This window comes from Coturnix japonica, chromosome W (assembly GCF_054131305.1).
Source record: "Coturnix japonica strain WE chromosome W, WE-NBRP24, whole genome shotgun sequence".
NCBI lineage: Eukaryota > Metazoa > Chordata > Aves > Galliformes > Phasianidae > Coturnix > Coturnix japonica.
Window position 1 is genome coordinate 31,117,054 of NC_140701.1, and position 26,864 is coordinate 31,143,917.

Below are 26,864 nucleotides of genomic sequence, written 5' to 3' on the forward strand. Positions count from 1 at the left end.
AGATTTTGGAAAGGGTCCAGAGGAGGGCCACGAAGATGATCAGGGGGCTGGAGCACCTCCCCTATGAGGACAGGCTGAGGGAGTTGGGTTTGTTCAGCCTGGAGAAGAGAAGGTTGCGGGGTGACCTCATTGCAGCCTTTCAGTACCTGAAGGGAACTTACTCCCAGGAGGGGAGTAAACTCTTCGAAAGGGCTGATAATAGCAGGACTAGGGGAAATGGTTTTAAGTTGAAGGAGGGAAGATTTAGGTTGGATGTTAGGGGAAAGTTCTTTACTAGAAGAGTGGTTAGGTCCTGGAACAGGCTGCCCAGTGAGGTTGTGGATGCCCCGTCCTTGGAGGTGTTCAAGACCAGGTTGGACGGGGCCCTGGGCAACCTTATCTAGTAAAGGCGTTTGTTTGGTGGCCCTGCTAGGCAGGGGGGTTGGAACTACATGATCCTTGTGGTCCCTTCCAACCCGGGTAATTTGATTCTGTGATTCTGTGAGGGGTCTGCAGCACAGGCCACATGAGGAGAGGCTGAAGGAGCTGGGAATGTTCAGCCTGGAGGAGACTCAGGGGAGACCTCATTGCCCTCTATAACTTCCTGAATGGAGGTTGCAGTGAGCTGGGGATCAGCCTCATCGCTCGTGTCATTAGTGATAGGACTAGAGGGAATGACTTCAAGATGCAGCAGGAGAGATTCAGGCTGTATGTTAGGAAGTATTACTTCTCAGAAAGGGTGGTCAGGCACTGGAATGGACTGCCTAGAGAGGTGGTGGAGTCATTGACCCTGGGCATGTTCAACCAACAATTGGATGTTGTGTTGAGGTACGTGGTTTAGTGGGAGCTATTGGTGATAGGTGAATGGTTGGACTGGATGACCTTTTAGGTCTTTTCCAATCTTTTTGAGTCTATGATTCTAAGGTGTGCATTTGTATATGTGAATAAACCATGGGAATGTTAAAACCAAACAAAATTTAAAAAACAAATAACAAGAACAAAAAAATTAAACCACCACATCACGAGAAATACTGAAAATGTTTTCAGGTTTTCTCAGCTATCAAAATGGCCTTTATGATCCATTTGATTTGGAGTAATTGCATACTAAAATATGTAGTTCTGTAACAGAAAAACAATACAAGTCTCAACAAATTAACTGTTATAACAATAATGTACAGTTAAAACAGTAAACCAAGATAGCAGACAAATAACTTGCTAATTGAGTGATGCTCCACATGCAAGGAGAATAAATATCTTTTGAAATTCAAATGATTTTTTTCCTCACATCATATAATTCACAAGGCTGTCAATATTATAGCAGAAAACTAAAGTTTCAACATCCAGTCATAATTTACCGTCTTACAAGTACTGAACTGTTCAATTCTTCTACCTTTTACAGAAAAAAGAACCAGCGTAAAAATGAGAATTTCTGTATATTCAATGTATCCAAGATCATCACCATAGACATCTCCTTTTAACGTATGCATGTAAAATGGCATCCTAGCTCTCTGAAATTAGCTTTTCTCAAATATTACATCACAATCTAAAATGATCCTAACTTATACTAAAATATTTTGCTAGGGAATGGATTCTATATGAAATGTATAGTATTTGAAAAACTAAAATTACTTATTAGAACATGGAAAATGAGCAGAGATGACTTTGACTTACTTGTAAGACCTTGTAAAGAAAACCACGATCACCCTGATACAAGTGAGATTAAACAGTCCAATTTTTCTATTCTAAGTGGAATGGAACTGAAACACTACTATTCAAGAATTAAGCTGAAGACAGCACTCAACCAAATACCCAAGGATGGTATTTCTCCTCAGATCATTGCTGCTGTTTTTAATTATTTTGGGGTCCTATATTTCCTTTTTCCAGAGGCACGGATTCTGCAAAATCCCTCTGCCCCACTAGTCAAGGAACTGGGCCAAACCAGCCTGTAAACCAATGAAATTCTTGGTGGGGAATGTGGGCATAAACTGCTTTTTAGCTTTTTAGAAGGAATGTTTCTCTGCTCTCAGAGAGGCCACTGAAGGGAAAGGAGAATCAAGTCAGTTCACTGAGGTAAAGGCTGTTCCGCTGGCCTTAGATGTTGCTGAACAGGAGAGGTGGCCAATGCTTTTATACTGGCTCATGGATGGTGGCAAATGCCTTACGGGGGTGGGTACAGTAGTGGGAACAAACTAACTGGCAAAAGAGGGGTAAACCTATTTGGACTGCTGAAAAGTGGAAAGACATTGCTGCACGAACAAAATATATGGTTATAAAGGTGCATCATGTAGATGCTAATGTGCCCAAGGACTACTGAAGAACAGCAAAATAGCCATTAAGTAGATTGAGCTGCCAGAATTGAGGTGGCTCAAATAGACTTGGACTGGAAGAACAAGGGAGAGTTATTTCTAGCTTGATGGGCCCATAAGACTTGGGTCCATCAAAGAAGAGATGCAACATACAAGTGGGCTAAAGACCAAGGGGTAGACTTAACTATGGACACTATTGCACAGGTTATTCATGACTGTGACACATGCACCACAATTAAACAAGCCAAGAGGATGAAACCTCCCTGGGGGGGAAGGGCAATGGCAAAAGTATAAACATGGGGAGGCATGGCAAAGTGATATAATCAACCTGCCAGGATCTCACAATGGTAAACTTTATGTGCTTACCATGGTGGAGGCAACCAGTGGGTGGCCTGAAACATACGCAGTACCCCATGCTACCACTCAAAACACCACATTGGGTCTCAATAAGTAAATTCTGTGGTGACGTGGCACCCCAGAAAGAACTGAGTCTGATAATGAGACTCATTTCAGAAATTCAATTGTTAATATTTGGGCCAGAGAACATGGCATCGAGTGGATTTATAACATTCCCTATCATGCACCATCCTCTGTTAAGATAGAACGCTACAACAGGCTGCTAAAAACCATGTTGAAAACAATAGATGGCAGAACATCTAAGCACTGGGAAAAGCATTTGACAGAAGCCACCTGGCTGGTCAACACCAGAAGACTGGTCAATTGAGATGGTCCTACACAATACAGTACCCTACATACTGTAGAGGGAGATGTAAAGAACATGTTCAGAAAAGCATTTTGTGTCTTTTCAACTCCTAGGAAGGGCAAATCTCTTAGTGGAACTGTTTTTTGCCCAGGTACTTGGGTGCACTTGGTGTGTGATGCAGAAAAATGGGGAAATTCAGTGTGTACCACGAATTTGATGTTGGAGGAGTGCAGTCAATAATTGCATGTGTATATCTGTCTATATCTATAGGTTTGCATGTACATGTGTTTAAACTTTGTTAATTATGGTTTGTTTGTATATATTCAGCATGACATAGTGATGAAGGGGAGGAAGGCCATGGTTTTATGAGTCTAGTTATCTGTATTCCACATCATAACATCACATAGTGCAGAGGGAGTTAAAGTGTTAATGCTCCAGTTCTGGGTACCTGTCCAGAAGAGAACTACATTACCCAGAGGACACTGCAGTCAGACAGGAGATATAACTTCCGGCAAGGCCACTTGATTTCTCTCTTCTTTGCCTCTCCTTGCTGCTGCCTGTCCCAACTGCACACGTCACTTCAGTATTACTGTAAGGCCTTCAGCTTTTCATCAGTCTTTCTCTCATTACATTTGATTCATTAGCTTCAATTCTAATTATATTGTGTTATCATAGAATCATAGAATTATGCAGGTTGGAAAAGACCTTGCAGATCATCAAGTCCAACCGCAACCTAACCATAGTACCCTAACTCTAACAACACTCTGCTAAATCATATCCCTGAGCACCACATCCAAACGGCTCTTAAACACATCTAAGGATGGCGATTCAACCACCTCCCTGGGGAGCCTATTCCAGTACCTAACTACCCTTTCTGTAAATAAGTGTTTCCTAATGTCCAACCTAAACTTACCCTGGCGCAACTTGAGGCCATTTCCCCTTGTCCTGTCACTTGTCACCAGTGAGAAGAGAGTTGCCCCACTCTCACTATAAGCACCTTTCAGATACTGGAAGAGAGCGATAAGGTCTCCCCTCAGTCTCCTTTTCCCCAGACTAAACAGCCCCAGCTTCCTTAGCCTCTCTTCACAGGGTTGATTCTCCAAGCCCTTCACGAGCTTCGTTGCCCTTCTCTGGACCTGCTCCAGTACCTCCATGTCTTTCCAGTGCTGAGGTGCCCAAAACTGAACACAGTATTCAAGGTGAGGCCTCACCAATGCCAAGTACAGGGGCAGGATGACTTCCCTAGTCCTGCTCACACCATTCTTGATACAAGCCAGGATGCCATTGGCCCTCTTGGCCACCTGGGCACACTGCTGGCTCATCTTCAGCTGACTGTCCATCAGCACATAAAAGTTCCTATCCGTCAGGCAGCTTTCCAGCCACACCTTCCCAAGCCTGTAGGGTTGCCTGGGGTTGTTGTGACCAACACTTGGTCCTATTGAAACTCATGCTATCCTTACCTTGAATACCATATTTGGTAAATTACTTTGTTTCATCTCAGATTGTTGTGACTGTAATTATTTTAGGGTCCCCTGTTTACCTTTTCTGGAGGAACGGATTTTGCTAAATTCCCCCACCCAACTAGTCACGGAACCGGGCCAAACCAGCCCATAAACCATTGACAGCACACTTCTTGATTCTTCTAGTTTCAATAGTGTCATGGTTTTGTAATTTTGTAATTTTGCTATCAGTATTCCACATCATAACATCATGTAAAGTATGGATACTTCTATTGAATGTGCAGTCCACAGAAGAAGACTACATATCCCAGAGAACAACAGGGTTAATGATAAGTCACGGGACCAGGACGCTGTATAATCTCGTTCCCAGGCTGGAGTGCCCTCCTTCTTCTCTCGAACTTCTCGGAGAGTGGGAAGCGTTCCAGCCGTGTCGCCTAGAGTTCACAGTAGGCCTCTCGGTTTTCGGGGACTCTCTCTCTCTGTTTCGTTCAATTTGTTAGCCTCAATTATATTATATTGTGTTATCTTGTATTTCGGTATCATATTTAGTAAAATAAGTTTTTCCTCCTTAGATTGTCGCTGTTTTATCCCACTCCCTTTTTCCCCCTCCTTTCCGGGCCCCGGGAGGGGGGCCCACGGGGTGGCTTCCCCTGTCACGGGCATAGGTAAATCTAAGTAACCCGTGACAAATAGTTTCAAATCCAGTACAGAAATTGAATGTTTTGCTGTTTTTTTTTTTTAATTTTTAGTAATTTTAAGTGTAAGTCATTTAGACTATATATTTTGAAAAATTTCTTAAATTTTCGGCTAGCTTTGAAGATTAGGCAGTTGGACTGGATCTTCGTAGGTGTCATGATTTTGTAATTTTGCTATCAGTATTCCACATCATAACATCATGTAAAGTATGGATACTTCTATTGAATGTGCAGTCCACAGAAGAAGACCACATATCCCAGAGAACAACAGAGGTAATGATAAGTCACGGGACTAGGATGCTATATAATCTCGTTCCCAGGCTGGAGTGCCCTCCTTCTTCTCTCGAACTTCTTGGAGAGTGGGAAGCGTTCCAGCCGTGTCGCCTAAAGTTCACAGTAGGCCTCTCGGTTTTCGGGGACTCTCTCTCTCTCTGTTTGTTCGATTTGTTAGCCTCAATTATATTATATTGTGTTATCTTGTATTTCGATATCATATTTAGTAAAATAAGTTTTTCCTCCTTAGATTACCGCTGTTTCTATCCCATTCCCCTTTTCCCCCTCCTTTCCGGGCCCCGGGGGGGGGGGGGGGGGGGGGGGCACGGGGTGGCTTCCCCTGTCACGGGCGTAGGTAAATCTAAGTAACCCGTGACAGATTATTTGGTGGAGAATGCGGGCATAGAGCTTTTTAGCTTTTAGAACAACTCTCTCTTTGCTCTTAAAGAGCTTCGTTACGGGAGTGTTGGGAGTGCTATCTTTCCGTAGCTGCTCACTGAGAACGTGACCTTGAAATACCAGACAAATTTTCAACATTAAGGGCAGCTGCACATTCTCAGCATTGCTATCTAACTTTTGTATAGAAAACAAAGGGATTTCTTTCTCCCTTAGAGCAAAGCTAGCTAGCTATGACTTTTACAGAGCTTGCCAGCTATGAATCCACTCTTCATCCCAGTTGCACTGTTTAAGGGACTGAAAGCAATTACGATCTTCTCAAAGTATTGGTCAACTATTAACACCATAATTTGGTGTTGTGGAATTGTGCAGGTATATAGCCTAATAAGGTGGATACTGATGGAGACACCTGCCTGGTACTTTTATGAGATGTGGTATGGTCCGAATTTTGGCATCTACACCCCAGATAGAACTGTGAACCTTACAAACACTTGCATCCCAGATGGAATTGCGAATCTTACAAATGCTTGCATCCCAGATGGAACAGGCAATTTTACAAACACCACCATGTTTAATCCATTGTACAGGCTAAAAAACCCTGCTTTTTTTAGGTTGTACTCTCAGATTTCCACACGCCTTTCAATAACTGAGATAGGGTTCATACTTGTATCCATGTTATCACTATCAATGAATGCATATGTATTCCTATGCATTCGTTCTATGCGGAAGTCTCCGCCAGAACCAAAGAATGATGACTGGCAGGGAATATGGAAAGGTTTAGGAAAAGTATTAGAAGCATGGAGACCCGCAGTGTCATGGGATTATACTCTTGAACACCTAAGGGACCCTGAGAAATTAAGTGAGTATTTGGGTCAGAGATCTAAGGAGGTAAACCTTATGTGGGGTTTGGCTTATGCATACCGTGCTTTGTATCATACTATTCTGGAGAGAGAGAGTTTCCGATCTGAGATTCAAGCCCAAGTTAATTCTGATCAGTCACAGGAGGCATCAGTAGCAATATCAGTTGCCCCTGTGGAAGGCAAGAAATGGAAACGGGTGTCCATGCATCTAGAACGAAAAGAAGGAGAAGCACAGGGGGGGGCAGCAGAAGACCCAGGTGCCGGGCATGGAGCAGTACCGAAAAAAGCAAAGGCAAAAACCAAGAGGCATGAAGAAGAGACTGATGATGAGGAGGAAATCACCTATTGTCGACCTCTGAAGCTGACTGAAATCCAAGGCTCAAGAAAGGAGTTTACACGGCGTCAAGATGAAGGTATCCTTTCTTGGTTGCTTCGCTGCTGGGACAACGGGGCCAACAGCTTGTCTCTAGATGGTAATGAAGCTCGCCAACTAGGAAGCATTGCCCAAGATGCAGGTATCGACAGAGGGATTAGCAGATGTTCAGATGGAGCTGCCACTCTCTGGTTGCGGCTGTTAGAAGCCGTGAGAGAAAGGTACCCCTATAAGGACGCTTTGAAGCCTAAATTTAATAGTTGGAATACCGTCCAAAAAGGTATCCAGTACCTGAGGGAATTGGCCATGGCGAAAATGTTGTACAATCCTGATCCAAGCAAACATGATCCTGAGAGAGTGAGGGCCGATCCTGACACGAGGCAGAAAATCACAAGTACAGCACCAGAGAAAATTGCACAGTCATTGGTAACAGCATCTAGAGGATTCGAGGACAGATGGCCTCGAGTTGTTGAGCTGATTATAATGCTTCAAACCGTCGATCAGCAGCTCCCCCAACTGCATGCCGCAATTTCTGCCATCTCACGGCTAGAAGACCGACTAGATGAAATGTGCAAGAAATTGTTTCCATCAACTAATCGTAATGATCCCGTAATAGTATCAGAAACAACTGATAAAGGTCAATCCTCGTAAGGGCCATCAGGTCTAATGAAGGATCTGATCAAACTAGTCCAGTCCTACTCCTCACCTGCATCATCAAAAGTCTCAGCTGTTAAACGCACACGCTTCCCAACTCGAGCAAAGAACAACAGTACGATTGCACCGCGTGTTTCCATGTGGCGCTACCTACGTGACCGTGGAGAAGACATGAGGAAGTGGCATGATCAGCCTACTTCTGCACTACGACCACGGGTGAAAGAACTACTAGACATACCAACCACCAGTGGAGTTGCTCCAGTCATCACAGGTAACCAATAGAGGGGCCCTGCCCTCAGTCAGGGGAGGGAAAGGGATAATAGAGTTTATTGGACTGTGTGGATTCGATGGCCTGGCACATCAGAACCACAGGAATATAAGGCGCTGGTGGATACCGGTGCACAGTGCACCCTAATGCCCTCCAGTCATGAAGGGACAAAATCAATCCATATTTCTGGAGTGACTGGGGGCTCTCAAGAATTGACTGTGCTGGAGGCTGAAATAAGCCTCACTGGCAAAGACTGGCAAAAACATCCTATTGTGACTGGCCCAGGGGCTCCATGTATACTGGGTATTGATTACCACAGAAGGGGGCATTTCAAAGATCCTAAGGGGTATCGATGGGCCTTTGGGATAGCTGCTGTAGACATGGACAACATTAAGCAGCTGTCTGTTTTGCCTGGCCTGTCAGAGGACCCGTCTGTTATGGGGCTGCTACGAGTAAAAGAGCAGCAGGTACCGATTGCTACAAAGACAGTGCACAGACGGCAGTATCGCACCAACAGGGATCCCTTGTTCCCCATTCATGATTTGATTCGCCAGTTGGAGAATCAGGGAGTGATCAGTAAAACTCACTCACCTTTTAACAGACCCATATGGCCAGTGCGTAACGCCAGTGGAGAATGCAGGCTGACAGTAGACTACCATGGCCTGAACGAGGTCACACCCCCATTGAGCGCTGCTGTGCCGGACATGTTGGAACTCCAGTACAAGCTGGAGTCAAAAGCAGCCAAATGGTATGCCACCACAGACATTGCCAATGCCTTCTTCTCTATTCCTTTGGCTGCAGAATGTAAGCCACATTTTGCCTTCACCTGGAGGGGCATTCAGTATACTTGGAACCGTTTGCCCCAGGGGTGGAAACACAGCCCAACCATTTGCCATGGGTTGGTCCAAACTGTACTGGAACAGGGTAATGCTCCTGAACACCTGCAGTACATTGATGACATCATTGTGTGGGGCGATACAGCAGAAGAGGTTTTCACAAAAGGAGAGCAGATAATCCAGATTCTTCTACAAGCCGGCTTTGCTATTAAGCGAAGCAAAGTAAAAGGTCCTGCCCAGGAAATTCAGTTCTTAGGTATAAAGTGGCAGGATGGACGTCGTCACATCCCAACAGATGTGATCGACAAAATCACTGCCATGTCTCCGCCCACTGACAAGACAGAGACCCAATCTTTTCTGGGAGTAGTGGGCTTTTAGAGAATGCATGTCCCAAACTACAGCCACATAGTGAGCCCCCTCTATCAGGTAACACGGAAGAAGAATAATTGCTCATGGGGTCCTGAGCAGCAGCAGGCTTTTGAGTAGATAAAACAAGAAATAGCCCGTGCCGTGGCCTTGGGGCCAGTACGGACGGGACAGGATGTAAAGAACATCCTCTACACTGCTGCTGGAGAGAAAGGCCCCACTTGGAGTTTGTGGCAGAGAACCTCAGGAGAGACCCGAGGCCGACCCCTGGGATTCTGGAGTTGATCATATAAGGGTTCTGAAGAGTGCCACACTCCAACTGAGAAAGTGAACTTAGCCGCGTTATGAGGGGGTTCGGGCTGCTTCCGAAGTAGTCGGGACTGAAACACAGCTCCTTTTGGCACCTCGACTGCCAGTGCTGAACTGGATGTTCAAAGGACAGGTTCCCTCCACCCATCATGCTACCGATGTCACCTGGAGCAAGTGGATTACGCTGATTACACAGCAAGCGCGAATGGGAAACCTCAATCGTCCAGGAATCCTAGAGGCAATCATGGACTGGCCTGAAAAGGTTTGGAACATCACCAGCAGAAGAGGTATCACGTGCTAAAGAGGCCCCACCATACAACGAATTACCAGAAAATGAAAAGAAATATGCCCTATTCACTGACAGATCATGTCGCGCTGTAGGGAAGCATCGCAAATGGAAAGCTGCTGTGTGGAGCCCCACACGACAGGTTGCAGAGGCCACTGAAGGTAAGGGAGAATCAAGTCAGTTTGCAGAGGTAAAAGCTGTCCAGCTGGCCTTAGACGTTGCTGAACGGGAGAGGTGGCCAATGCTGTATCTTTATACTGACTCATGGATGGTGGCAAATACCTTATGGGGTGGTTACAGCGGTGGGAACAAAATAACTGGCAACGGAGGGGTAAATCTGTTTGGGCCGCTGAATTATGGAAGGACATTGCTGCTCGAACAAAGAATATGGTTGTAAAGGTGCATCACATGGATGCACATGTGCCTAAAAGTCAGGCTACTGAAGAACAACAAAACAACCAACAGGTAGATAAAGCTGCCAGAACTGAGGTGGCTCAAATCGACTTGGATTGGCAGAATAAGGGCAAATTATTTCTAGCTCGATGGGCTCATGAGACCTCAGGTCATCAAGGAAGAGACGCAACATATAAGTGGGCCAGAGACCGAGGGGTGGACTTGACCATGGACGCTATTGCGCAGATTATTCATGACTGTGACACATGTGCCATAATTAAACAAGCCAAAAGGATGAAACCTCTCTGGGGGGAAGGGCGATGGCAAAAGTATAAATATGGGGAGGCGTGGCAGGTTGATAATATCACCTTGCCACGATCTCGCAGTGGTAAGTGTTATGTACTCACCATGGTAGAGGCAACCACTGGGTGGCTTGAAACATACGCAGTACCCCATGCTACTGCTTGAAACACCATATTAGGTCTTGAGAAACAAGTCCTATGGCGACATGGCATCCCAGAAAGAATTGAATCTGATAATGCGACACATTTCAAAAATTCCCTTATAAATACTTGGGCCAAAGATCATGGCTTTGAGAGGATTTATCATATTGCCTACCATGCACCAGCTTCTGGTAAAATTGAACAATATAATGGGTTGTTGAAAACTATGTTGAAAGCAATGGGTGGTGGAACATTTAAGCACTGGGAGAAGAATCTGGCAGAAGCCACTTGGTTGGTCAATACTAGAGGATCTGTCAATCGTGATGGTCCTAGTCAATCTAGCCCGCTACACACTATAGAAGGAGATAAGGTCCCTGTTATACATGTAAAGAACATGTTGGGAAAAGCTGTTTGGGTCCTTCCAGCTTCTGGAAAGTGCAAACCTATCCGTGGAACTGTCTTTGCCCAGGGACCTGGGAGCACTTGGTGGGCAATGCAGAAGGATGGGGATGTTCAATGTGTACCACAAGGGAATTTGATGCTGGGGGAGTGCAGTCAATAATTTTACCTATCTATATATATATGTTTGCATGTGTAGTGTATTTTAGTTATTATAGTTGTACATTTAGTTATGTTACATGCAATTCTACTATTTAGCTATCATAGTTTTACATACGTGTATATTTATGTGTATATATATATATTAACCATGATGTAGAATAAGGGGTGGAATGTCATGGTTTTGTGATTTTGTAATTTTGCTATCATTATTCCACATCATAACATCATGTCAAGTATGGATACTTCTATTGAATGTGCAGTCCACAGAAGAAGACTACATTTCCCAGAGAACAACAGGGTTAATGATAAGTCACGGGACCAGGACGCTATATAATCTTGTTCCCAGGCTGGAGTGCCCTCCTTCTTCTCTCGAACTTCTCGGAGAGTGGGAAGCGTTCCAGCCGTGTCACCTAGAGTTCACAGTAGGCCTCTCGGTTTTCGGGGACTCTCTCTCTCTGTTTTGTTCGATTTGTTAGCCTCAATTATATTATATTGTGTTATCTTGTATTTCGATATCATATTTAGTAAAATAAGTTTTTCCTCCTTAGATTACCGCTGTTTTTATCCCATTCCCCTTTTCCCCCTCTTTTCCGGGCCCTGGGGGGGGGGCCCACGGGGTGGCTTCCCCTGTCACGGGCATAGGTAAATCTAAGTAACCAGTGACAGTAGGTTCCTTCCAACTATTCTATTCTAATAGAGTCTATGTACTGAGAAATATTTTTGCTAGGCTTTTGTGGTGCCCCAATTTTGACATTGGAATACGTACCTCCAGTTAGCGTTGCCAGAACTATATGCCTCTTCCTTCCAGTTGAAGGCAATATATAAGGCTCATTTAGGTGGTCTATTTCAAGCTCTGTTCCATTCCTTTTTCTTCCATTCATTTAAACAAACAAAACAACACCAACACTACAAAATTCTGACAAACCTCGTCTAGCACGTTATCTTAAGTATGGTACAAAACAGAGCTAGAAAAGAAAAAAAGATCACCACACCATTCCTGATACAAACCAAGATGCCACTGGCCTTCTTGGCCACTTGCACACACTGCTGGCTCATATTCAGCCTACTGTCCATCAGCACACCAAGGTCCCTTTCCATCAGGCAGCTTTCCAGCCATTCTTCCCCAAGCCTGTAGGGTTTCTTTGGGTTGTTGTGACCAAAGTGCAGGACCCGACACTTGGTCCTATTGAAACTCATGCCATTAACCTTGGCCCATCGATCCAGTCTATCCAGGTCCCTTTGTAGTGCCTTTTTTCCCTCCGGCATATCAACACTCTCTCCCAGCTTGGTGTCATCTGCAAACGTACTGAGGGTGTACTCAAACCCCTCATCCAGATCATCAATGAAGATGTTAAATAGAAGCGGTCCCAGTACTGAGCACTGGGGGACACCAGCCACGATCTCCCGCCAACTGGATTTAACTCTATTGACCACAAACCTTCAGAGCCAGACATCCAGCCAACGTTTCACCCAGCAGAGTGTACATCCATCCAAACCATGGGCAGCCTGCATCTCCATGAGAATGTTGTGGGGTACAATGTTTAAGGCTTTACTGAAGTTCAGGTAAACCACATTGATAGTCTCACCTTTACCACTAAGCGGGTCACCTTGTCATAGAATGAAATCAGGTTTGTCAAACAGGATCTACCATTCGTTTCATTTAAAATTCAACTTCACAGTAGCCATGACTCCAAAGCATTTGGAATTATAGTAATTTCTTTTTTGAAAAGCAAAATCAGCATGTAAACAAAAATTTATTTGAACAAATAATTACCTGCCAGACCAACTAGAGCATTCTATAAATATTATTCATGCTTTCCAACAGATGTGTTAAAATTTCTTTAACAAAAATCTGATTCATAAAGACATTCTTAATAGAACACTGTGCTAACACTCTCCTGTTCTGACAGGCCCACAATTCCTATTTCTGTCACCTGTCTTAATTTCAGCTAGGACAGAATTTTTTCTTCAGAGTGTCTTGTATGATGTTATGCTTTGGTTCTAGGAGAAAAACAATGTTGCAAACTGTATGGGAACTATTGAGTCATGGCATGAACCACTGATTCATCACCTGAGGCAAGGACTGAGTCAGCCATGGGAGCAAAGGTGAAGGTAATTCAGCTGTGTGACTGGAAGGGGTGAAGCTTGGCTCCACCTCTCTTAGACCCCATTTTCTACTGTGAGCCTATGACACAGGTGAGCATTCTATTTATCTTTGATTATCTCTTTCCACCACAGTAATCTAACTATGAAACCTATAAAATATCATCCTAACCATGTCAGTTTGCTAACTACATTTGTTAATTGTACAATAATACACTCATGTTTATAGTTGCTGCTAAGTAGTGTTGTACAGAACCAAGACCACTCACTCACAGCAACGGGCCCAAAAAAGCTGTGAGGGAACAGAATTAAAACAGCTGACTTAAATTAGCCAAACGAATATTTCATAACATCATGTGGAAGGAGGTTTGAAGAAGGTGGGAGTTCATCTCTTTTTTTCTGCTGCTTAGGGGAAGTAGTTGGTCATTAATCAGTGAGCATGTGCATGTGTATATAACAAGTGATGCACAAGCAATTGCTCACTGCCAGCTGACTTATATAAATGTCATAACTATTATCCTTTTCTCTATCTTAGCAGTTTCATCTCAACCCACAAGTTCTACTTCCCCCTTTTCTCCCCTCCCCCCCCCAATTCTCTCCGATATCCAGCTTTGTAGGATGGTGGAGGGGAGCAAATGAACAACTTTGTGGTGCTTAGCCACCTACAAGTTAAACCATAACACATTCTCAGTTAAAAAATAATTAAAAAGAAATAATAATTCAAGAAGGCAACATAATAAAATCTGCACAGATAATGGTCTACTGACTTTTTATACCACTGTTAATGGCAAGTTGGAAAACCAAGGCAAAACAAAGTTTAAAAAAAAAACAAACAAAAAACCAACAAAACAAAACACCCACAAAGAATGAAAAACAAGCAACAGTGTACGTATTCAAGAACAGTTTCTTCATATATTTTAAGGGTTAATTAATTACGCTAAATAGAACAATTCAAATTTTAAATTCCTACCATTCCATCATAACGGTCTCCAGGTCTGCCCCTTCGATCGTAAGACAAAAGATCTCTAAAATGAGAAAAGCAGCAGCACAGAACTCATGTTATAAACTAGGTTATATATTCCCATTCAAACTTTCATTATTATAACTTGAGCACAACTCAGTTTAACTGCTTTAGCAGAGTTCCAAATGACATAAACTAAAGTTACAGAAATATTGACTGTAGTCCTGATAGACTGCCCTATTACAGAAATAATTAAATTCAGATTTCTCTAGTGTGATACTCACAATCTTGCACAATCACTACCAGCATGGAATCGTGAAACAAGTCCTGCTAATATTAACATAATTCAGAAAATTGTACTCAACTTGAGTTTTATAGAATGCATTTATACAACAACTCACCCGCCACGAGGAGGTGGTGGAGGAGGAAGTGGAAGATTACGAGCTCTGCTGCCACCTCTGCCACCACGACCTGGTGGAGGTGGTGGAGGTCCTCTGCGAGGGCTCATATCATCATAATCTCTTCTTGATGGAGGCATAGGCCGTCCACCACGATTGGGAGGCATTCGATCAAAGCCTCCTCTTCCACGCATTGGAAAGCCTACTGGACGTCCCCTTCTATCATCAAACATCATTGTGAAGCCACCATAGTCATATGTTTCATCATAGAAATTGGGATCATAAGGTTGGGCACGTCCTTTAATTGGAGACTAAGAGAAACACACAAGCACCAGTTACCACTGACAGTTATGTTTACACTTTCAAAATAAATTATTGATTTCATAATGCTGAAAAGAAAGTCAGGGACAGTAACACACTTCCTGACATGGAGAACTATGAAACTTAATGATAGGCGGCCCTCCCTTCCTCACCAATGTTAAAATTCTTCTTTTAATGATTATAACTAACAGTCCATCAGTATCAAAAATCTATGATTGTAGAAAAGGGAAGAGAATCATGGAATTGCTCAGGTTGGAAAAGACCTTAAAGATCAAGTCCAACCACAACCCAATCATACTACCCTAACTCTAACAACCCTCCACTAAAGCATGTCCCTGAGTACTACATCCAAATGGTTTTTAAACACATCTCCCTGAGGAGCCCGTTCCAATGCTTAACAACCCTTTCTGTGAAGAAGTTTTTCCTGATATCCAACCCAAACTTACCCTGGCACAACTTAAGGCCATTTCCCCTCATCCCGTCACCAGTGAGAAGAGACCAACCCTGCACTTGCTGCAATCACCTTTCAGGTATTTGAAGATAGCAATAAGGTCTCCCCTCAGCCTCCTCTACCCCAGACTAAAAAGCCCTAGTTCCTTTAGTCTCTCTGTGTAGGCCATATTCTCCAAGCCCTTCACGAGCCTCATTGCCCTTCTCTGGATCTCTATATCCTTTCTGTACTGAGGTGCCCAAAACTGAACACAGTACTCAAGGTGAGGCCTCGCCAATGCCAAGTACATGGGCAGGATGACTTCCCTAGTCCTGCTCACCACACCATTCCTGATACAAACCAGGATGCTACTGGCCTTCTTGGCCACTTGCACACACTGCTGGCTCATATTCAGCCTACAGTCCATCAGTATACCAAGGTCCCTTTCCATCAGGCAGCTTTCCAGCCATTTTTCCCCCAAGCCTGTAAGGTTTCCTGAGGTTATTGTGACCAAAATGCAGGACCCGACACTTGGTCCTATTGAAACTCATGCCATTAACCTTGGCCCATCGATCCAGTCTATCCAGGTCCCTTTGTAGTGCCTTTCTCCCCTCCGGCATATCAACACTCCCTCCCAGCTTGGTGTAGTCTGCAAACTTACTGAGGGTTCACTCAATAATATGAGTCTTTAATAAGGATATTAAGTAGAAATGGCCCAAAGATAGACAGACCCCTCCAATAGGTCTCAAACATAAGAAACAGGAATAATTTTAGACTATGCTAACAATCCAACACTTTGATAGTGGAGAAAAGGTACTTAATTAAAAATAAAAATGAAAAGATACAGTTTTTCATCCTAACTTTAACAAACACTAATGGGAAAATAAAGTAAGATGTTACCTCAGAGATAAGATCCAAAATAATCTTGATACATTCTACAACTCTATCAGGTTTTCCACCAATAAGGACTACTCTATCAGTAGAATGAGGACAACACTCTTGGAAGAGCTTAATGGTGGTCTGAGTATTCTGTTAAAGAAAAAACAAAATATTCTAACAGAAGTACAGACGTTTCTTAAAGCATTTTGTAAATGTTAAAAAAAAATTTAAAAAATTGGAAGTTTAAAAGCTTGACTCATATAAACAGTCATTTAATTGAATATTAGCAAAACAATTACATACCTATTGTAAGCTTACAGGTTTAGAACACTCATAATAAAAACACACTTCGGACACAGGACAGTTACATTGTCAGAATTATCATAGAATGGCTTAGGTTGGAGAGAACCTTACATGTAGTTATCTTACAACCCTCAATCCACAAATGGATTGCAGGTTCCACCTGAACTGACCTAGAATGGCCTTTAATGTAATGCCATGAAATGACAGAAAATAACTCTCTAGTCTCATAGATCAAAACCTCATTCCTTCACAAAAGGAAAGAGTCTTCAAGGAAGAAGAAGTTAAGAACAAAACAAACAAGCAAAAAACAAACAAAAAAAAGAACATCAGGAAATCCATTACAAAATAAATATTAAAAAAATCCAAACATCTATTAAATTATCATCATTAGAGCTTGTGGAAATGCATCCATGCTAAACTATTTTACAAATCCAATATCACCAATAGATATATAGTCTATTCCACAGTTTATTCCAGAAGTGATGAATGCCACTTTAAGTTTTTTTGTTTTTTTTTTTTAAAAAAAGCTTTGTTTATAGAAGTTACTCTATTGCAAACATGCTTAAAAGTTTGGTAGGAAATCTGAGGCTCTATCATAAACAGCTGTTTTATTTCTGAAGGTTTGCAAAAAAGTTGCAAAAAGTTACAGCTCAAACATAGAACACTGAAATTATGTAAGATATTTTTTGAAGAAATTATTGCACAAAATATATTTGTACACCTTGCTTATTAACCCGAAACACTAATTTGTTTACAGAATTAAAACAATCAAAAAAGAATAGGTAACAGTACCTCTCTGAGTTCTTTGATTTTAGCACCCTTGACACCAATGATTCCTCCTGCCAGACTTTGGTGAATTAGAAGCCTTAGTTCACAGTCAAAGTCACTACCTTTGTAGTGTTGATACTGTAAGAAAAATGCACGTATGGAATGAATAAAATATTAATCACAGGAGAAGAATATGATTATAATAACATTTAATTAAGAAAATATATAGTATTTAAGTTTTTTTTTTCCCTGCAAATATCATAGCATGGACTTCTCCAACTGTAATGCTGTATTTGTAATTATAAAAATCATACCTATGTAGGCACTTAATCGCAACATGAGGTGATGTTGAGTTATTTTTCTTTTTTTATACAAATGTAAAAAAACTTTCATAAGATATCACATAGCATAACAAACTTACAAAGTCAAGACAGAATGGAAATTATGGCACAGCTACTGGAAACTGGAAGCTGAACAAGTCAGGAGACAAGTGTTTTGAAGGAGAAGATGCTGTTCTAAATATTAATTCTTTAAAAAACCTTCTCCACCCTCTGTCAAAAATACCCCCACAAAACAACAACGTAGTTTCAGATCTATGGGCCTTTAAAAAAAAACTAAAAATAGAAAAATATTAATATAATGAAACTATCACACAATCATCTAGAATAATTTCACTTTAAAATCTAATCTTATACCTCTGAAGAAGAAACAAACCTAAGAGACATACCTCTTCTAAAGTAGGGATAATTTTCTTCAATATTTCTCCAATTGTCTCTGTATCTGCACTTATACTCAGGATGCTGTCAGAAGTCAGTGTTAAAAAATATGGAGGTGTTTAAAAAAAAGTAGTAGCAATGAATGTCATATTCATAATTATGAAATTCTAACAGGACTAACTATACAGAAGAACATACAATTAATACTCCCCATTTAGAGTAAACCTGCTCACTGAATTTACAACACATGCATCTTGAATTTTGCTTATTATATATTCATGACAAATAGGTAGGTCTTGCTGAGTGAATAAGCAATAGCAAGTGATAGCTTTCAGGTTGGCTTGGACTAAACGGGCAAGAAATCCACACAGAACTGAGTACACGTGTTCCTTATCATCACTAATATAGGATATCCTTGTTATTACATTGCTAAAAGTGGCACACAATTTTTGTAGAAGTGAATATGCAAGTGGTCAATGCTACATCTAGAGTTAGATTGTGAGACCAGTGAGAAATTAGATTAATGGGATCTGCAATAATAGAAATGCAAATAAAAGACAAAACAAAGAAATTAAAAAAAAAAACCCTCAAAAATAAAAATGTAACACTCGATGATCTCTAAGGTCCCTTCCAACCCGCACGAAACTATAAAACTATGAAACACAAGTGAGAAGGAAAGTGAACCAGTTATTTCATCAGAAATAATTAAAAACAGACACTATTGGGAGGAGCAAGATGGGCCACAAAGACAGAGCAAGAGACCCTGGAAGCATCAGAAAACCTGAAGAAAAAAATACAAACAAAACAATACGCAGTCTATACATGGATACTATTTAATTATATACATGACAGGTAATAAAATACATTAATCTATTTCTAATCAGGCAGCAAGGCATAAACTGTTGGGACATACCGCTCAGGGCCACTGCTGTCTGGGACTGAAACACTTGCATTGTACTGCATTGTTCATGGACGTTCGTGGATGTCAGCATTGGGCATGGGTATTCAATCAGAAGTTGTCAAGTTATGGTACCCATTTGGCAATGGGCACATTTTTGGGGCACATCCAACCAGGGTTTTCACATGGGTGTTCAGGGGCGGATGGGTCAACGTCATGGTGGGCAATGCAGGGGCAAGACAATCCAGTACATGGGCAACAGTGAAATACAGCCAAAACAAAATACAAAAAAAACAACACAAGGAGAGGGAAAAGTGGGAAAAGCAATAAATTTTAATTTAATACAAACTATACTTATTATTCTCCATTAACTAAACAAGCTTAAGTTCTTCTGAAGATTACCACAATAACAAATCTCCACATGGACCAGCTTAACAGCATGGATATTAATGAGTTATTTTATCTGTCTAAAATACTTTTTATTTTTAACACATGAGGTTTCAGTAGCAGGCTGGCTCATGAGGGTAGACACAAAACTTGTTCAGCTCCATAATACAAAAACATTGGGCAAATTAGGAAAGCAAGCACTCCAGACTAATCTAAGTTATATTGACTTATATTTACTTGCAATGAAACAAAAACATTAGCTGACAAAGTGAGCATATGAATGAATGTGCTCTCAAAGAACTGGTGCTAAATCAATTCAAAACTCATACTCACATCTGTACGAAGAGCCTTAATATTTTTGCCACCTTTTCCAATCACTGCTCCAGCATTCTGTAAAGTAGTTTTCAGAAGAATTATGTTATGCTAGCACTGCATAGAATATGTTTTTGAACTGAAAACTAAGAACAATCTATTCCTGTATTACCTTGTGGGACAGGATTTATTTTGCTTCTGAAAGGTTCAAATTAAATTGAAACATACTAATGTGGCTTTGTTGTTTTGTTTTTTCTTTTATCTTTTTTTTTCCCCCCTTTGGAAGCACGCTTGCAAATTTTACAATCAGACATTCAGAGTGTGAATATTTCAGATATTACCTCTGGCTTATACCTATGTAACTCAACATACCACTCATACACAGTCTAAAGAAGGTAAAGCCAATATGAACAACTGTTCATCTCCAATTAATAAAATCAACAGGAATAAACTGGCAGATATTCAAGGATACTTGAAAAACTACAATTTTTACCGGGCTGCTTCAAGAACATGCAAAATTATTGCTTTTATTACACAGTTCATATACAATGCTAACAGGCACACAAACATTTTGCAGCACTCCATGCAACTTGACTATTCATCATAAATGCTGCACACAGTTAAGGTAACATTTCCCCATGCCAACACAAAAGACTGTTACTTCAGACCATGTAAACATCTGTAATGACTGGAAACACTAGAATAGATTATTAAATAGCAACTTTACTGCCATAATTTATACTATCCAATGAAGCAATTGCAATTCCTAAAGCATATTTTCTTGTTGATACATACATATTTAGTAGAGAAAACTACTAAAAGTCCTCATCTTGCCTTTCATATTTGATTTACAATCATTAGCTGATTCTTCTCTAAACCTGCGTGCTTCCTGAAGACTATCAGAACAGCTACTCCCCTTCCAAAACAAGGGCCTTCCCTTTAACACTGAGGATAATTCAATTGCAATATCCTTCTACTATAATTAAGAATCACAGTATTGTAGGGGTTGGAAGGAATCTCCAGAGTAGTTTGCACAGGACAGCATCCAGGTGGGTTTTGAATATCTCCAAAGAAGGAGACTACCTCTCTTGGGAGCTTGTTCCAGTGCCCTGTCACACACTCAAATAAGCTTTTCCTCATGTTCAGATGGAACTCCTTGATTTCCAGTCTGTGACCATTGCCCCTTGTCCTGTCACTAGGCACCAATAAAAAGAGCCTAGCCCCACCCTCCCTTTAACTATTTATAAGCATTTATAAGATTCCCTCTTGGCCTTCTTTTCTCTAGGCTAAACAGTCCCAGGTCTCTCAGCTTTTCCTCATGAGAGATGCTTCCTGGCCTGCATTAGAAATAGCATGGCCAGCAGGAGCAGAGAGGTAATCATCTCCCTGTACTCAACACTGGTGAGGCCGCATCTTGAGTATTGTGTTCAGTTTTAGGCCCCTCACTACAAGAAAGACATTGAGGCCCTGTAACGTGTCCCGAGAAGGGCAATGAAACTGGTGAGGGGTCTGGAGCACAAGTCTTATGAGGAATGGCTGAGGGAGCTGGGATTGTTCAGTTTGGAGAAAAGGAAAGCTCAGGGGAGACCTCATCAATGTCTACAACTTCCTTTCGCCTCTTCTCCCAGGCAACAAACAGGACCCAAGGAAATGGCTACAAGTTCTACCAGAAGAGGTTTATATTGGACATAAGGAAAAACATTTTCTCTCAGAGAGTGGTCAGACACTGGAATGGCTGCCCAGGGTGGTGGTGCAGTTTCCGTCCCTAGCAGTGTTCAAGAGGCATCTGGATGAGGAGCTACAATATACGGTTTAGTGGCTTGTGGTAGCAATGGTAATGGGAGGACAGTTGGACTAGATGATCTTGTAGGTTCTTTCCAACCTTGTGATTCCATGATTTTCCAGGCCCCTAATCATTTTTGCAGCCCTCTGCTGGACTCTCTTCAGTAACTCCCTGTCTTTCTTGAACTGAGGAACCCAGAACTAGACACAGTTGTAGGGCAAATAAGGGCAATGACAGAGCCTTTGAGAAATAGGTGCTATAGGAAAATATATCAAAAGGAATTAACTCACCCCTCCTGGTGACAGTTTGGAGAAAAAAAGACAAGTTGAAGAACTCCCCCATTTGTACCATCACACCGCAGGAGAGAAAAGGCGAGCAGAAGGGGGGGGAAGCCGCACAGACTCACTATATGGAAGTAGGGTGGTTCTAGACTCCCCCTGCTGTTCCAGGCACTCATGTACTTTCATAGCTCACTCATTGGTTCAGGCTGTGACCCTGGAATTCCACTACACACAGTACTCCAGATGTGGCCTCATCAGGTCAGAGTAGAAGTGGGAGGTAACCTCCCTCAATCTGCTGGCCACTCTTTTTTAATGCGCCCCAGGATATAATTGGCCTTCTTAGCCACAAGGACACGCTGTTGGCTCATGGCTGATCTGTTGTGCACCAGGACCCCTAGATCCTTCTCAGAGCTCCTTTCCAGTAGGTCAGCCCCTACCCCAGGCACATCCAACCTGAGGCCCACAGGCTGCACTCAGCCCAGAACAGCTAGCAATAATTATTCCTGCCTCCTGTTGCCACACCATCATGGTGGTAGCTCTTCTTCACTGAGCTGTGCAGCCCAGCCAAGCATAACAGGCACACACCCATTAATGAATAACAACCAAAACATCAGCAAGAAATAACTCCTTTTTACTCAATGCAGTCCAGGCAAGCCAAAAAGTTAAACATCCATGCCCTAACAAGTACTGATGCATGCAGTTATTCTTCCCCATGTATAGGACTCTACGCTTGCTCTTGTTGAACCTCATTAAGTTCCCTTCTGTCCAACTTTCCAGCCTGTCCAGGTGTACGGGAAACTGTTGATCATGGCCTGAACCTCTGACTGACCACCTGAGACAAGCAATGAGTCAGCTGCGGGAGCAGCTACGGGAAGGGGTGGAGCATGGCTCCACCTCTCCTAGATTCCATTTAAGGACTGACTACCACTGAGGAAGGATCTCTCTCTCTCTCTGGAGATTATTCCTTTGTGGAGTTCACTGCTTAGCCTTCAACATCAGTGAGCATTTCCATTTATTATAGATTATCTTTCCATCACGATAATCTTTGTTAACCAAAGATCTGTTTAACATTTGTTTACTTATCGACCATTACACTAGGTCTTGCTGAATAGCAGCACAACCTCCTGGTACGCATGTTTACAAATATTCCTAATAAGTTATTTTATATTAAATAAAGCACACATTCTTTCTAAACATACACCACAAAATACACTTTGTTACCACTGTCTTAAGCAATGCTAAAGAAAGGACTATAGTGATACTGAAAAGAAAAAAAGGAAACATACTTTGCTTTGAAGCAGGATGCGTAACTCAACCATCTCATCTGTATTCCGAGATCTTTTGAAGGCCTGTTCTTCTTCCATATCTTCTGCAGGACGTTTGCCTGTAGACAGGTCCATGGGAGGAAAATACAAACGTACACTTAACTTTAAGTCACAATTAAATGGAATGTACATCAAGCTTATGTATTGTATTCCTAATGAAGCATTCTTTCTTATTAGCCCAATTCTAACTTTGGGTATCTATACAGATAGAAGGTATTTCTTTTTAATATCATCACCTTACTGATGACCCATTCCAAATCTATGAACTACAATTGAAATGAGAACCTCGCAGACTGCAAGATAAATCTAGACCACTTCATTTAGTACTGCATCACATACCTAGCATTTATTTTAAAATTCACAATTGTGAAAAACTCAAAGCAAAACAGCTAAAAATATTGGTAGAAGTTTTTAAAACAGTTTTGAAAAACTGGCGCAAATCAACCCAGTGCTAACAGCAAACGCAAAAATTATGGAGATATGCCTCAATATTTTTACATATGATCACACTTTCAAAAAAAACAACAAAAAAAAAAACACCACAAACCTGAATATTTGACTATAAAATGTTTTTAAACCCTTAGTTATAAAGGTTTAATCAAGTTTGTCACATCAAAAACAACCCAAAAGGAAAAGTACATTTTCATAATAAAAAAAACATGCATAGCTATATTGGATACTTAAAAAAAACCATGCATAGCTATATTGGATACTTAAAAAAAATAAGATTAAATGCAAAAACACTGCTAATAGAAACATATTTGATACAACTAGAGCATTGAAAAAATAACAATAATCACTAAGATTTTTAAAAAGTTTTCTCTCAAAAAAAAAAAAAGCCCTTTAAAAAATTACCATTTGTCTCTGTGTTGGTAAAGGTCTCCTCCTGCTGTTCAGTCTCCATTATCTTTTATTCTTAGTTGGGCAGATAAAACCTGTTGTAGAATATTTAAAGAAAAAACAACAACATACATATGGGAAAAAATAAAGCATACATTGTACCAAAGGGGGAAAAGCAAACATACAAAAAGATGCTTACTTTCATAACTTACCAGTTTTATATATATACACCTGTAGAGAAAAACTTGAGTGTTCTGGACAGGATCAATACTCAACAGCCTACTGCTTCAAAAGCCTACAAAAACAACATACATCAGTCATAGCACCGTTTGCTTACAGCTTTGTTTCTTACTACAGTGAAATGCAAGGATTTGACCTGAGATTTTCTTTATAAGTGAAGAAAACATAACAAGGTCAAATACATCACTAAGAGGAGAAATAGTCACACCTGTAAACTTAAACAGTTACAATCTGGACATGCTCAGTTTTCAATAATTTACTAGTTTTAAGCAATGTTTACTGATACTGATTTTCAAATATTTGAAGTGAACAAGTATCCAGTTCCTACTTTTAATAGAATGGAATTCCAAGGCATGATATATAACCTAAGAGATGCTAAATATCAATTTGCTCCTATTGTTTAGTTCTAAACAACTTAGACTAGAGAGTACAGAATTTTATAAGCTCTCCATCAACTTACTAGCAGGCATTCTATCATGTCTTCTATGTAAGCGTAACAGACGAACAAGAGATGTTATGCAATTCACACTAAAAAAAAAAAACACTAGTAAAAAATACCGCAATGTAGTTGCACATAATCCTCCGCAAACACGCACCAAGAATCTAAAAGCAGCTAAACCTTTATTTTGTCAAACAGTTATCTCGTTTGTAATTTATTTTCGATAAAGCGGCTACTAAAGAAAGGTGTCAGCAGCGTCCTCAGACACGACAAAAAAACCCACAAAAAACAACAACAAACCAACAACCGGAGGACGCCGGTGCTCTACTCCCACTCCCTTTGGAACAAACTGCCTTCCCCGGGCATCACCTCCCCTTCTGCAGTCCAACCGTAAACCGCGCCATTGGCTATTTCACTGTCTGCTCGGGGCAACGTTCGCCTTTACTTTTTGCACCACATTGCCACAGAACACTCAGAAGCCCACCTTGCTCCTAAGTAAGGAAAGAGGCGGCATTACATAAACCTTGCAACCTTGAACTAGTAGCGGGGATCAGCAAAAATGGCGACTACTGTAATGGCGCCTATTTGCTACTAGGCGGAGCCAGGACCGATAAACCATCACCACGCGGTCACAAGATTTCAACCGCTCAGCACTAAGACACAAAGGAATCACTCAGCGACCCAAGAAAGACAGAACTCAACAGTCCCATCACGACAGACTCCACCACCGCCGCGATCGCTACTGAAGGAAGCCGATCCCGCCACAGAGCATTCCTTAAGCAACCTCACACAGCCGTTTCCGTACAGGCCGCAAACGAGAGCGCGCTCCCTCCTCATCACGATTTCCAACAACTAGTTCCAGGTGAAGAGTTACACAGAGTATACGTAAGAACGCGACGGCTATTCCCCTAGCCTTAGTATACACCTACTAGTGCTACTAGTCTCCATTACAGTGTTACCCTGGGTACCTTACACCATGGCCACTGAGACACATCAGTTGCCTGTAGAAATCACACATCACCGTTCTTGCCCTTTCCTCGGGATAACTGGAGCCCTCTAGGGGCACAAATTATGCCAAGTCACCCCACACTTGCTAAAGACGTGTTACTCTCAGCTCCCTCCTTCATGCGAACCTACCCAAATCCACAGCCCCGCCAGTAAACGGCACTATCTTGCTGCTATCCACAGAAATCCTGGGGCCCGGCAGCGGCTCAGGCCTCCCATACTGTTATACAGCAGTTAAGAGGTAAACAATCACAACCCCACTACACACAACCATACCTAACTCAAAAGCTTCTACCCTCCAAATGCGCGCAAACACCCCTGAACCCCAGCCATACGCAAAAGCCTCACCTACCTACACTCCCCGCGTACGTGAAAAGAGAACGCCGCCAAGTGCCTAAACGAGTCTCTTTCCCCATCGGTGGGGGGGCTCTGCGGCCCCATTGGGTAAGACAGCTGCCCATCAGGCTGGAGGCTGGCCTCTACTTCGCCCCGCCCTCCGCACGAACCACAACGTCCCAGACCCGAGTATCATGAGGAAATTAGTACGCTTCACTCAGCATTGCTGCAGTGTGGCTAGGTAAATTTGTTTTTCTTAATAATTTTTTTTTTTTTTTTACTTGCCTGACAGGAACCGTGATAAGAATAACAACAGCAGTGGAAACGAAAGGCAGTAAAGAACAGCGATAGCAATTTTAGTCGTGGGGGAAAAAAAAAAAAAAGGTGTCTGTGCAAACTGTGCCTTGTAGTCGTCCCCTAGCGCCGAGAGGCGGGGCTGACTTTCTTGTGATAGTTTAAAGGTGCGTGGGGCTGCTCTAGCAACGTAGCACCTGCTTGTCTTGCGACTGAGAGATTTGTTTAATGATTTCAAGATACAGTCCTTTCTTGTTTGTAGCCTAATGGTCTTATGTTGATTGTATAGGATATTGATGGTAAGGCATTGTAGAGATGGTAGTGGAAGACGGTTTAAAAATAACTAATATAAAGAGGCTGACCAAAATGGTGATAAACAGTCAAAGGTTACTAGTAAAGAAAACTCACCAATGTCGATGCCCGGACCAGATAGCTGAGGCAGTCTCCACTGGGGAGCAACCTCCAAGAGATACTGCCTCAGTGGTGGTCAGCCTTAAATGAGGTCTCAGAGGGGGTGGAGTCGAAGTCCACCCCTTCTGGGAGCACAGCTAGATTACTCTCACCTGTGCTCCTGCAACTGACCCAACACTTGCCTCAGCTAATTAATCAGTGGTTCAAGCTGTGATTTCCCATACAGGCAGCTATAGCAAATGAAAAGTTGTCTTAACCAATTAATGTGTGTTA

The 26,864-nt window shown here is 41.9% G+C and overlaps 1 protein-coding gene across 21 annotated transcripts in view; it reads right to left on the minus strand.

Moving 5' to 3' along the window:
* LOC146754682 (heterogeneous nuclear ribonucleoprotein K) overlaps positions 1-26,613 on the minus strand; it is a 41,049-nt gene extending 14,436 nt beyond the window's left edge. For 4 of the 21 annotated variants that reach the window (XM_085527779.1, XM_085527778.1, XM_085527776.1 and 1 more), the window contains exons 1-11: positions 25,903-26,054; positions 24,079-24,161; positions 23,882-23,961; positions 22,988-23,085; positions 19,659-19,715; positions 18,954-18,997; positions 18,052-18,124; positions 17,349-17,462; positions 16,275-16,403; positions 14,627-14,934; positions 14,235-14,289 (exon numbers count right to left, since the gene is read on the minus strand). In XM_085527779.1, the coding sequence (XP_085383905.1) occupies positions 14,235-14,289; positions 14,627-14,934; positions 16,275-16,403; positions 17,349-17,462; positions 18,052-18,124; positions 18,954-18,997; positions 19,659-19,715; positions 22,988-23,085; positions 23,882-23,930 (927 nt within the window). In that variant the 5' untranslated portion in view covers positions 23,931-23,961; positions 24,079-24,161; positions 25,903-26,054. Of the gene's footprint in view, positions 1-14,234; positions 14,290-14,626; positions 14,935-16,274; positions 16,404-17,348; positions 17,463-18,051; positions 18,125-18,953; positions 18,998-19,658; positions 19,716-22,987; positions 23,098-23,881; positions 23,962-24,078; positions 24,162-24,566; positions 24,635-24,845; positions 24,902-25,029; positions 25,144-25,513; positions 25,565-25,902; positions 26,056-26,588 lie in introns of those variants that run through there. The other 17 variants (XM_085527771.1, XM_085527767.1, XM_085527759.1 and 14 more) reach the window with 14 other exon arrangements.
* Positions 26,614-26,864: the final 251 nt, after the last annotated feature.